Consider the following 13,862-nt stretch of genomic DNA (forward strand, 5'->3'; position numbering starts at 1 on the left):
AGGCCGCGTCAAGGGTATGATCCGGTAAGAGAAGAAGAATCTTAGCGGGTCTGGTACCTGGTACCTGACTTCTCTGTACACCTGCAAGAGCTTTACCGGGTCTCTTCTGTCCTAGGCAGTAAAGGTTTATTGTTTGTTTGTTTTTTTAAATAAAAACAAAACAGAGCGGAAGGTGACTGGTCACTGCACCCAAACTTTGAATACAGGCACTGCCATACCCAAAACCAGGAGGATAAAGGACGCCCACAGGGAAAAGCCCCCTTTCGGAGCCTCCCCGAAGCAGCGCCTTCAAGCTCATCTCCGAAATTGCCGGTTTTCTTGCATCTGCCTCCATTAAGGCTGGGTCTTCGCCCGGTGTCCTGCCTTCTCTCTTCCTTCTCCCGCACCCCGCCTCCTGCCCGCACGCCCCGCGGCCGGCCCCCTCCCTCCGCGCCGGCTCGCACCCTCGTCCGGGCCGGGTGCACCTGCGGGCCGGCGCGGGCTCCGGAGGCGCCGCCAGCGGGGCGGAGGCAGGGGCGCGGGGACCCGGGGCGCAGCCCGCGCCGCCCCGCCGGGGCCGTTCGTCGCGGGAGCCGCGCGCGCCTCCCCGCCACCGCTGCTCGCCGCGCTGCGGGCCGGCCCCCGGGGGACAGCCAGCCCGGGCGGCCGCTCCTCCCCGGATGCCGGGACCAGGGCGCCGGGCGCCCGCCAGCCAGGGGATGAAGGGCTCGGCGGGGGCACGGCGAGGGAAGCCGGGGGCCGCGCCGAGGGCTCACCCCGGACCCGGTAAGTTGAGCGCGGAGGAGGCGGCTCGGCTTCGGCGGCGGAGTTGCGTGCGGCGCGGGGCTTGGAGCTGCGGGGCAGCCCCTGGGGCATGCGGGGCGCGCGCGGCAGGACCGCTCGGCGCCATCCAGACCCGGGGCCCCTCGCTCCCGGGGCGCACCCCCTGTCTCGGGGGCTTGGTGCCAGGAGAAGAGCAAAGGTGCGGGAGAGCGCGCGGGGCCGGAGGAGCTCGGGGCGCCGGGCGCTTCCGAGGACCAAGGGGGCAGGGGCGGCTTCCGCGACAAGGGGTGACCGGGCCAACCCGACCCTGGCCGGAGTCTGGGGCTGCGCCACCCGCCGTGGACGCCCTGCCCCGGCTCCCCGCGCGGGGTGTGCGGGGCGCCCTCGCTTCTCCGGAAACCTGGCGAAGTTGCTGGGGTGTGTTAGCACAGCCAGCCGGCTTCGTGGCAGGATTTTCTGGTTGTAAATTCCCTGTTCCGGGTGGATAGGATTTGAGGACAGGGCGATAAGCGATTGACTTATAGACGCCTCCTTCCAGAGATATCTTTGACATGACATTGGAGCGTGGCGGGCGTGGGGTGGGGTGGGGCGTGTGCGGTTTGTGAGACTTAAGAAAAGAGGAAGGATTAGTCCCCCTAAATCTTTTCGCCTTCCTGGCCAGTTAGTGCCTCTTTTTACCCCTCCACTGGGTACCCAGGATTACCTGGTTGAAGGCCGGCCGAGAGCACAGAGTCTGACTGTCTTTTGACTTCTTGGGAGAAGTTTCATTGCTGGGTGTGGGTTGGGGCCAGAGGACGCCTGCCACCCCCCAAATGTTGTCATCCCATGTGAAACCCCCATTCTCCACCCGTCCCCCCTTGCAATTGCGAGCAGTCTGCCTCACGTGTTTCTGGAAGCTGCGTTTAGGTCTGCGCTAGCCTGGGCTGGTTGGTCAAGTCAAACGAGGCGTGCGCTGTTCCCGGGCATTTGCGCGTCAGTGAGGGCTGGCACCTTGACCTGACTGCCAAGAAGCCCCTGTGTTTTGGGGGATGACCGAGGACCCTCCGGTGGGCACTGTCCCTTGACTTCTTGACTCCAGTCTTTCTGGGGATGTGATGGGGAAAGTTCTCTCTGTCCTGCTGGAGCTGTTGGCTGGGTGGTGTGTTAAAGGCACCTTCCAGATGTCTCCTCCGTGCTGGCTCTCCCTGTTTTTAAAATCCGCTGGGGAGGTGTCATCTTCTGGGTCTCCCGGTCACCCTTTGGCTTGTGCTGAGCGATTCAGTCGCTACGCTTTCTCCAAGCACAAAGGCAAATATGGGTCATTTCAAATTATGTAGATGGATGCAGCACTGCCCGCCTGGGGTTTGCTGCAATTTCTTTACATTTCCTTCCAGATGTTCCTCAGAAGTTAACTGGAGCCCTTTATTCATGGAGCGACAATATAGAATGTGAATATGGGCAAACAGCCTCCATGTACATATCATCTCAGAGATAAGGAAAAAAGTGCTGGAAGCTGTCTGCATAAGTAGAAAGAGACCAAAATTTAGGGCTGCTGGCCTGTTTTTGCCCTATGACAAAGTGGCTGAGGAGACTTTGGGGTCATTTAAAAAATAATATTATCTAGCACTTGTTTCCCTTCTCTGCACACCAAACACTGTTCTTAGACCTTTACAACCCCAGTACATGTGCAGCAATTGACCCTAAGAAGGAAGCATCTTTATCACCCCCATTCTGTAGATAAGGAAGGGGCCTTAAAGATGTGACATTTGACAAAGCCCCAGAGTTAGTGTTTTGGAGGCCAAGCTACCTGGATTCCAAATTCAGTTTCGTAACCATCACATGGCCTCTCTGAGCCACGTTGGAAATGAGAGGATGGGACCTTTTTAAATTCTAAATTTCGTGAACAATGAGAATGGCCGTGAGATCTACGAAGGCTCCAAATGGTAACTCTAACAGCAATGTGGAACTTGAGATTTGAAATCAAATGAAAATTGTCTGATATTTATGTAATTTAGCCTGCGCGCTGTAGAGAGGGTTAAATGCTGAGGTCTTTGTGTTCACCTTGACAACATTTCTTGAGTCCCTTTATTGTGAATCAATAGTGCTCTATTATAACCCTTAGCTTAACAATGTGTGATTTATAACTTCAGACTTGCCTGATGCTACTCCCACATTCCTATGACTCTGAAGTTATCCTGAAGTCTATATGGACACATTCACATTTCGGCTAGCTTGTAATTAACACTTAGTTCCTGACAGGATGTTGATTTTTATTATGAGCTATTAGCAGCTTATTTCAAAATGTCTTTTTATTGTCAACAGTGTTTCCAAAACAATTACACCCCCCTGCTGTGTTCTGCTATTTACTAGGTGCATCAAAAATTCAATAATGAAAAATGTGTGCAATTCAAGACAAATGGTGTTTCCTTTATAATAACAATCTCTGCTAGATGATTTACATCTATTTGGGGCTTATTTTACCTGAAATTTAATTAAGATGGTGCATTTCTGATAGCGAAGTGTATGCAGGTAGCTGAGTACATGCCTTCCATTATTTTCTTATAATCTCTAACGTCATAGACCTGAGTTCCTAAGATAAATTATGTTAGTGCTGGTCCAAAGACTTTGACTTTTTAAAATTGAGAGCAAGAACAACCAATAAAATGCAAATGTCGTATTTTCTTCATAAACTGTAAGAATGATTGTTTTGGGGATAGTGATATATTTTAAGTCACGATTCTAATTTGCCTGCACAGAATTATCAAATAAAATTGAACAAATCCTTTGGGAAACTCATGCTCTTAATATCCCAGATGTGGGAGATGCTGTGGGAAATAGAGAACCTTTGAGAAGTTAAAGATATTATACCATGTTTCATTGCACTTGCATGGCATTCTGATCGTCTTGAAATAAAACTTCATTTCCCTATTCCATTAGACTAGCGGTTATTGCTGTGTATTTTCTCTTGTTTTAGGCTTGTGTTTTCTAGTAGTAACTTAGCATTGCATGAAATCCAAATGTTTGTCTTTTCTCTTGGTATAATTGAAGGCTTTAAAAAATCACATTTTGCTTGCTGGAAACAAAACATTTCTGAACATGTAAGGGTTTAATAGAGACATAAAAAAGTGTGCAATAACATATCTAGTGTTTTATTTATTTTGGGCAGCAGATAATGTGGTTATTTTAGTGGCTAACATATGTAATCTTAATAATATGGAAATATTGTGAATTTGAACTATTAAATTCCAAAAAATTTTGACACTGGAACTTGTAAATGGGTTAACCATATAATCACATGAATATATCTTCTCCTGTGTTTTACAAATTTGTAAGTTCCATATTGCACAACAGGACTAATATTTTATTTTTTATTGGTTGTTGATTTAGACAACCAGATATCTGAAAAGTGATTTCAGCTCTCTAAGTGCTGAGTCATATTGACATCACAGATTGAGGAAAATAATATTGGAGAAGATTTGTAATTTTGAGCATTTCAAGAACTTGAAATTCATGGTGGATGATGGAACTTTAAATTTCTAACGAGGCCTCTAAAGTGAGAACTTCAGTAAAATAAAGCCTGTGGGTTGAAAAATCAAACAAGCAGTTTAATTGCCACTTAAGAAACTTTGATCAGCTTATGTAGAGTACATGCCCAAAATTCATTAGTATAATTTATCTTTAGAACAAGTGGATAACACATTAGGAGATCATTTTTAAGTTTCCAGTACATTAAAAATGAATTTATTTAACTCTTCTAGAGCCTGCTAAAATTGGCCATATATTCCTTTCTGGAATAACTCATCTTTATCTTTGTTTTCACATTGTAATGAGAGAGCATTTGTAGGACATCAAAAGGCAGAGATGAATCAAAATCCTTCACTTAGTCTTTATTCCACTTAAAAAATGTATTTCAATTATACCCAAATAATTCTGTACCACTTGTAGTATTTTGCCTAGATTGAGGGGGTGTGTTTTAAAGAATATCTTATTCTTATCCTGCTGGTGAACCGGAGGAGAATATTAAAACATAATTCTAAAGAATGGGATATGGGCATTTAGAGCATGTAACTACTATATTACTTTGTCTAAGCATCATCCAAATGTATGTAAATATTTGCTGCCTTGTTTGGAGCACAAAAGGTATTTTTTAAAATACACTTATGGAATTACATTTATCAAAACAAGCAAACGTGCAGCACTTCTACACAGTTGTAAGTGAGGAATTTGCAATAAAGGAGAGTTCTTCCATGCCTTCCTTGTAGTTACACAGTCCATCTTCCAAGAATCAGTCTCTATTTTGGCATACCTTGCTTAAAAATATTCAGTGGACCTGTCTGTCCCCATGAGAAGAGAAAGCACTGCTACAGTGAAGTACTAGGGAGCTCTATTTGAGGGTTTTCTTGAGGGTTGTGCATAACATTGGGTCGGGCATTTTTGGTTTAATTTCCTGATAATCTTGTCATGTGTTCAATTTTTATTACTAAAAGATAAAATATAAATAAATAAAATAAAAATCAATACTAAAATATAGGTATTCAATGTAATCATTTTATAATATATTACTAGAGATTAGTAGAGATTTAGTCCTCCTTTTCTCCTCCAACCATCTCCCATATCCTGTAATATCAACTGAAATGAAAGAAGTAGTTTTGAAATGTTTCTAGATTGTCTTTGGTTTAAGGTGCTCCTTAAAAGAGGAATAGCCCAGGAAACTTCAGAAAGCTTCCTGAAATTCTAGATTTAACATTTAACGGAGTACAGTTTCTAGGAACTCTCTGAGGTTATCAAAGCTAGCAGATCACCTGGAATTAAAGAATAAAAGCTGCACATACCATCGTGTGTTTTGGGTGATTATAAATGTTCCATTCATAGTCAATTTTGACATTAAAGTCACAGAGAAAAAAATGGTCATTTAACATGGTGTAGCAATTAAAAGTGTTCGCTTGAGAACTAGAATAGCCTGGGTTGGAATCCGTGCTCCATTCCTTTGGAACCATGAGAATTTAGTTAACTTCTTGCTTTCTCAGTATCCCCATCTATAAAATGGTGATAATGATCTAACTCATAAAGTTGATCGATCTTCATGAAGTAGTACATGTAAAGTGGTTCAAAGAGTGAACATAATACACGTAAATGTTAGCTCCTTTTGTCATCATCATGTGTTATTTCCGGTTGTTGCTCCAAAGAAATGACACTTTATTCTCTCACGTTTTTGGAAACCCGATGTCTGAATCAAAGTGTTAGTGCACTCCCTCTGCAGGCTCTGGGAATAGGATGCTCTTTGCCTCTTGCAGCTTCTGCTGGCAGCTGGCGCTCCTTGGCTTGTGACACATCACTTCACCCTGTCTCCAGCTTCACTTCCCTTTCTGCTCCATGTGTCAGATCTCCTCGTGCTTCTCTCAAATGAGGGCACTTGTGCTTACATTGGGCTCCCCTGGGAAAGCTCCCCATGGCAAGATCCTTCACTTAACTACATCTGCACAACCTTTTTTCAAATACTGTAACATTCAAAGTTTCCAGGAATCAGGACCTGATATTTTGGGGGAGAGACAGGATTATTCTGTCTACCAGAATCCTTCTCCTCCTCCCCTCCTCCTTCCTCCTTCCTCATCACCATTATCATCACCATCAGATTGCTGTATTATGCTAGAGATAGGAAAAGACCAAGGTAACTAAACTCTGAAAAATGCAGAAAGGACCAGACATATACATAGTTTAAAAATATCTTGACTTGTGTTCAACTTTTGACCAGATTGTGGACTGAGGAATGACAGGGTAGTCAGTTACATTCTGTACCCCTCACTTTAACATAATGTAGGCAATAAATAGCTGATGAATGATTATTGTGTGCTTGTAGAGTGGTAGTGCTGGGTTATCAAAGTTGGTGGGAGAAACAAGCCCCTGCCCTCATGAAATGTGAAGTCTCCAGGCAACTGTTACTCTTTAACAAGCACTTTCATTGAGTAGAGTAGGTGGGTATAGTCAATCTCAACATTGTAGGAGCCAGGAAATATTAAACATACATTAGAGGAAAGGATCCCAGCCAGGAAGGAACACACAGCTAGGAATGGCCACCATTTGAACTCTGTTCCCTCTTGAAACACAATGAAAAAATCAAGGGCAAATTTAGCAAAATAAATTTTTAGAGAATATAAATAAGAGTTGCTGAACCACATGATATATTTAACCGGAATTATCAGCTAATGATATGTTCTGGTCCATTGGACTTTTGGTTTAACTGAAAAGTTAAGCACCTTTTTTGTTTGTAATTCTTGGTTTTTTTTTCCTTGTTTATTTTTTTTAATTTCCGCCACTCCCCCCAATTAGTATAAGTTGATTTTTATGGCCTTGGTGAATAGATACTATTTATTTAGTTAGTTATTTTTCACACTTTTATTTTGGTAATGGGTTTAAGAGGTCTTAAAAGCATACAAAATATTGCTAAATTAAAATTTAAAAATAAAGGGTTACAATAAGAATGAACGAACTACAATTACAGTCTAAAATATGGATAATCTCACAAACATAATGTCGATGGAAGTCAGAAAGTTCGAGAAGCATGATTCCATTTATATGAAGTTCAGAAGTAAGCAAAGCCAACTTATGAGCAAATCGTGATTACCATTTGGGGAAGGCGTAAGGCACTGGAAATGTTCTGTTTTCTAATCTGGGTATTGGTTGAATTTCACTTTGTAGAAATTCATCAAACTGTACACTTATAATTTATGCACTTCTCTGTAGGTGAATTATATTTTCAAACGTTTGAAAACAAGTAAGGGTTATGAAATATATGACAAAGGGAAATTTCCTTGAGAGTAGAAAAATTAAGAAAGAAATGTTCAAACCTATGTAATAAGGGAGAATCCACTAGCCAGATTTGGTCCCTAAAATCATAAATTTGGCCCTAATTTTCTAAACAATCATCAGACGTGAACAGGCAGATATATCAGAACTCCACTGTTCAATGAGAAAAGGGAATAAAAGGGCCATTCCTCGTACTGAGACTGGAGAGAATTTTCCCCATGAGCCTTGAATGGTGAATTGAGCAACATCCTCATCAGTTACTTTAGCGAAGTCTTTCATAAGAATCTTTCTTCTCGAGTGCAGGGCAGCTAAGTTCCTGGGCTGTCTTATGGTCTGGCTAAACTTCAAACAGTTCATAGTTCCTGGAAGGCTGAGAGGACCACATACCCCTTAAACAGTGCTATACTGATCTGGTTCCCTTTAAAGACCTTTTAGCAATGGTTGCACAATAGTGAGCTTTAGCATACCTACTCTGATGAATTCTGAGTGCTGATATTCTCTGTGATGACTTAAAAAGCTAAGGTAAGCTTGACCCCTTGGGGAATCTGAAAAGATGGAGACCTACCAGGAATGTTAGGATATTTCTGAGAAAGGAGTGGGCAAGGTACAGATTCACCTTTAGAAGTAATAAGTAGGGCACAGTGAACAAATTCAGATTTCCCTTGATTATTCAGTTCTTCACAGATATTTCTGGACATCAATAATCTAAACAACTTCTGTAAGGCAGAGGCTATGGTTAGTTTCAATCTTTCTACCTCCTTCAGAGTTTGTATATAATAGGCGGCCCAAAATATTTGTTGAGCAATTAAATTTTGCTATGTGGTAGACGTAGACGTCGTAGGAAATAGAGGTGAGTAGCTACTAGGACCTAAAGATACCCTGAAAATTGCCTTAAAGTTGACATAATCTCTAAAAGTTTCATATCTCTTACCATTTGCCTCTGTGAAAAAAGTAGAACAGCACATTTCTGTTTAAATGATTGCTTCCAGTGTGTTGAGTAAAGTATTTTCGCTCCTCATAAAGAAGAGTAAGTTTGACCTTAGAAGATTGCTTTCAAAATATCATTTTTCAATTCCCTTAGATTTTGGTTCTCCTTAGGATTTTTTTAGCACGTGTAAGAAAATCTGAGAAAAATAAAATAATAGGATAGAAAAGTTTGCCATAATTGATGATAAGAATCAAATTCCTACATCCACTTAGAGTAAAACTGTTTTCACCTTTTCTGACTAGTGAATAAACTAAAATCCTAGATTGCCTAGTATGTCACAGGATATAAACGATTGCACTTGCAATTTCTCATTTATTCTTCTCTCAAATTAGGTGGGCAGATGCTGTCATTAGTCACATTTTTTTTTTTTTTCCGATAAGGAAAGAGAATTAAGAAAGGTCAAGGGACTTTCCGAGGTCAAGGCACTCGTGTATGGTAAAGCTGGATTATGAACTGACTTTGTCTAACTCAAAGCCTGATGTTCTTTCTACTGCCCTGAGAGTTTCCTTTTCTTTCCACATATACAGGGAAATAGCTTCTGCTAAGTCTCTCATACATTCAAATGATTTACCAGGGGACGGTGATAGAATATGAGTGGAATAGAGATGAGAACAATCAATAAATGGCAGTATTAAGGGAGCACTGATGAAAGTTTAATTTGAAAATTGTCTCAAAATGTACTCCAAGATAAGCTTTATACCTACACTTATTTCTGATATAAAGATAGACTAATTTTATGCAAACACTGAAGTGGCTTTAACAGTTATTTTATATACCTTGATGTGGTCCTTAAGGAAAATTGCCAGGAACATTAATAAGTTTCTAAATTGATTAGGCTAATTTGGTACTCTAAAAGGCATCTTCTGATAAATAAATGCTGCCTATTAAATTCTGAGGTACAGCAAAATTGCTTCCCTTTTTCCATCCTCAATTTTGAAAATTTCCAGTCTCTGCATTCTTTTTGTTTTTCTAGTCTTTGACTTTCCATTTTGTCTTGTCACATCGGAGCAATGAATCATTTTGTCCATTAGCTGAGTTTGGAAATTCTGCGTTATTCAATGAGTTTGTTTTTACCTCTTCCCTTTGGTAATTTGAAACCTGGCAATTTAACTGCTTTCTCAAATATGTGTGTGATGAGACATCAACAAGTTTTGTTTTGAGCAGCAAAAGGCTGCAATTTTTAAAAATCCTTATAAATCAAATGGGATATTTTAATATTCGACATTGTATGTTTCAGGATAATGAAAAGTTTAAGGTAATAATAGTGAGATATCTCTAGAGGGGCAGCATATTCAAATAATATTAGAAGGCTCTCTGTTTTTGCAACTTGAAGAAAACAGAAATGTGCCAACTGAGCGATCACATTGATTATCAGAGTCTCCTAGGTACACAGGGTTATTCATTTCTGTTTCATGAATTCCCACTAAAAGAGGCACAATACATTAAAAATGAAGTGTTGCTCTTGGTTCCTAACAGTTAAAGCCTGAGCTGAGCAGAGGGACACACGTCAAGGCCATGTAGGTCAGCACAACGAGCTTCTTATGCTCCCTACAGTGAACGGGCATCAAGGGCATTGAGATTTGTTCTGTTTTGAAAGAATTTTCAAGACTGCGTGTCACTGCTTTGTCATTAAAATACACAACCATGGTAAGTTGGCACTTACTGGTGTCAATAAATTTAGCCTAATAAATGATGATGGTAATAAATGATTGAAATGCTGTTGATTGCCCTCATTAGTATAGTGAACACACAAGTATATTGTCCAGAGAATGCCAAGTGTACAATACCGACATTTCTGGAAATGGCATTGTGTGGCGCTGATTCCATGAATATGGCTGTAGGTAGGTGTGTATGAGAGTGTAGTGTGTGTTTGCAAACTAAAGTAGGAAATCATTGAGAGGTTACTTTGAGGATGGCTTGGCATACTTTCGTGGAAAATCATAGAAAGAAATTTTTTCTAAAAGACTAAAATTAGCAGGCATCTGTTTTTAAAGAATGAAGTCAAGCTCCTTTCTTAGAATTGTTTAGCAAAGGCTTATTTAGCTCTTGCTTTATTAGTTCCTGAAAAGTTTCAGCAAATGAAACAGGTTTTAAAAGTCCAACTGTGGATACTTTCCAAGATAACACTGGAAACATCCCCAAAGAGGATATTTCTAAAAGTAAACTTTAATAATCAGGGCATTCCCAGCCTCAGTTGTAACATGCTGTTTGTGGCTTTTCTTCTAGCCTTCCATCCAGGTTTTAAAAGTGACCTCATAAATACATTTAAGAATTCAATTATGTATTGAAAACAGTTTCTATTGAATATTGTGCTGCCTTTATACATATATTAATTCTTTCTTATAACCTAGGTTAAAAAACTTAGTCATATCAAAGCAACGTAAGTGATATTAATTCATTTGTTCATATATGCTTTATAACTAATTTCCACGTTATTGAGAGTATTACTGTCTTTATAGAACATCATTTATTATTATTTCTCTTGGTATTCTTGCAGTTATTTCAAACTGAATTAAATATTTTGCTCCTAAATTTAGCTCCACTTTTGACTTGACTTCTTCTTTCTTTACCAAGGTTGATCTCTCAGAGTTTTCATATTTTTGTATGTTTGAATAAGTGATTGTTATGACTTATAATGATTGTCTTATATATAAATAATCACATGGAACATAAAAGGGTCCTGTAGTCTATATAATTTCATTTATTTTCCAATCTCACCATAGCTCAGACCAATACTAAATTCCATTAATATGTCCAAGGTAACAGAGCCTCTGCAAATAATCAAGGAAGACAACTTCAAGTTTGAGCGAAAATGCTATAACTTAGTATTAGAAATTTCCTTTGTTTAACAGACTAATGCCAGCTCAATTTTAAGAAGGCATTGGATTCTGCAAGACAGAAAAACCTCCTGGAAGTTTCATAATAATGATATTTCTCTCTATGTTTGCAAGTTACTTGAATCAATTCCAGCTTCTCTCTCGTGTTATTTTAAATGGTCACATTCTTACATTTTCACAATTACGTTTTCATTTTGTCTCTAAAAATTAAGTCATAAAGGCTAACCACAGTTTTAGATTTTTCTGTCCTGGGAGTCAAAGCATCACACTTTTTGCTTAATATCAAAAAGGGGCCAGTTGCCTGCATTTGCAGGGTGCGGGACCTGAATGTTTAACTGATGGTTTATAGGGTTGTGACAATTATTGTGTTGATGAGCGGTCACTATTGTCACTTAAAATTTCAGTCCAACTCAGTTCATCTTCAGTGCTGTTCAGTCATTCTCCTAATCCCCAGTAACTCCCTTCCTACATTGCCCATTCTAAATTTGGTCTTGCATTTTGAGTCCTCTCCCCGATCCATGCTCCTCTCATATCCAGAATAGTATCTGGTTTCTACTTTTCAAATGGTATAAAGACCATTGGGCAAGGACATCTCCGAATTTTTCTTCTTTCATTACCAGTCACGTTTTTGTTCACAACCATTCTGACTCATATCTCTTTATCTCAAAAGGATTGCTGTCCCAGTGCCGCCTTAACTGTTTCATAATGTCACTTGCTCTGGTGACTCTTAAACATTTTATCAGTTACTCCTTCTCTCTCCTAAAATTCACACTCTCCTTCCATCTGCTCTTCCTCCAGATCTACCATACTCTCCTTTCTTTATAAATTAGCTCCTTCAAGCTGCTGTCCTAAATCTCCTTTAGAATCATTGTCCAATTTTTGGAAAGGGCAGTCTTCATGCTTTCTCTTGGTTACCTCACCTCAATTTGTCACAGAGCTGAGACAAGCTCAACAATTACACATAACCTTTAAGTGTCAAATCCAAAGGTCTCTTTTCAGTACTAATTCTTCTTGAACCTGCTAAAATATTGGACACTGCTGCCTGTCTCTGTTATTTATTCATTCAATACATATTTACTGAGTGCCCAGCACCACACAAAAATATAGCAAAGCAAATGCTTCTATTGATTAGATCTGTTTCCTTAATGTTTCCTGTTCTCCACCTTTCAGTAACCTGGAAGAATTGCAGTTCTCTACCTTCCTGCAGTTAGATGATGTCATGTTATTTGCTTTGACCAACAAAATGTGAATGGAAGGGATGTGTCTCTTTCTGACAGAAGGTTCTGTTGTGTGATTAGTTGGGTTCCTGTTATAGTATTTGCTGTCACAAAGCCAATGCATTGGCTTAAACAATAGACATTTATTGGCTCACAGTTTTGAGGCTAGGAAAAGTCCCAAATCTGAATATCAGCAAGGCTTGCTTTCTCCTCAAAGACTGTAATGCTTTGGTGTTGGCTTCAAGCAGTCTTGGGGCTTCTGGCTGTCCTGTCACATGGTGATGTTCTCTCCTTTTTCTTCAGGGTCCCTGCTGACTTCTGGTTCTCCCTGTGGCCTTCTCTGACCATGGCTTCCAGTTTCTTCTCTTTGATGCCCTCTGGTAATCTGGATTAAGACCCACCTTGCTTCAGTTGGCCCCACCTTAACTAAAAATAGCATCTTCAGAAGGTCCTATTTACATTGGGGTCACACTCAGAGGAATGCAGGTTAATATTAAGAAACTGTCTAAATTGGGGTACTTAATTCAGTCTACCACAGTTCTCTCCCCCATTACAGAAACCAACAGAGGCATTGCTTGATTGTGTCCCTGAGTGAAAACTTGGAGCAGAGGACCTGCCAACCTGACATGAACGTGCTGAATGCCAAAAAAAGAAGTCTTTGTTTCTTTCAGCATGCCCCGACTGATACAGTGCTATCGTAGAAATGTAAATAAAGTACTATGAAAACAGAGCTCTGCACTTTCGAGTATTTTAAACTGCATTTCAAAGCTTCCTTCTAGACATTTCCAACTGGATATCCCAAAGTCGCCTTTAACTTACCATATTAAAACTGAACCCTATACTGCCTTCCCTCAACTTCTCTTGACACTTTCTCCAAAACTGGCTACTCCTCTCCTCCTCTATTTTATATGTTGATTATATGCATCATTGGAATTTCCACCTAACTGCCCAATCTCAAAGTTAAGAATTAGCCTTGAATTCTAGGTCTTCTTCATTATTTACATCTAGTCTTTTACCAAATTTATCTAATTTCTCTCCATTCCAAATGTTATGTGAATTCAGGCTTCTTTCGTTTTCCCTATCCCCCTATTTTTCCTAGATTTTGGTAGTTCTTGACCTTTTGGGGCCAGGCATGTATTTTCAAATAAGAAGATTATGGAATTTCTACCTAGAAAAATTCACGCATGTGTTCCTGCGCATGCCTGCTCACTGGTCCTTTGTTGCTCTCTCGCTCTCTCCCTCCTTCTCTCTTTCTACATGTGTGCACACACACAT

The 13,862-nt window shown here is 40.5% G+C and overlaps 1 protein-coding gene across 1 annotated transcript in view; it reads left to right on the forward strand.

Annotated features, from left to right (window-relative positions):
* Window positions 1–641: 641 nt before the first annotated feature.
* Window positions 642–13,862, forward strand: part of ZNF385D (zinc finger protein 385D) — a 994,621-nt gene continuing 981,400 nt past the window's right edge. Inside the window, exon 1 of the mRNA XM_004449034.4 lies at window positions 642–765. Coding sequence (XP_004449091.2) covers window positions 660–765 — 106 coding nt within the window. The 5' untranslated portion in view covers window positions 642–659. The remainder of the gene's footprint in view (window positions 766–13,862) is intronic.

This window comes from Dasypus novemcinctus, chromosome 31 (genome assembly GCF_030445035.2).
Source record: "Dasypus novemcinctus isolate mDasNov1 chromosome 31, mDasNov1.1.hap2, whole genome shotgun sequence".
Classification (NCBI taxonomy): Eukaryota; Metazoa; Chordata; class Mammalia; order Cingulata; family Dasypodidae; genus Dasypus; species Dasypus novemcinctus.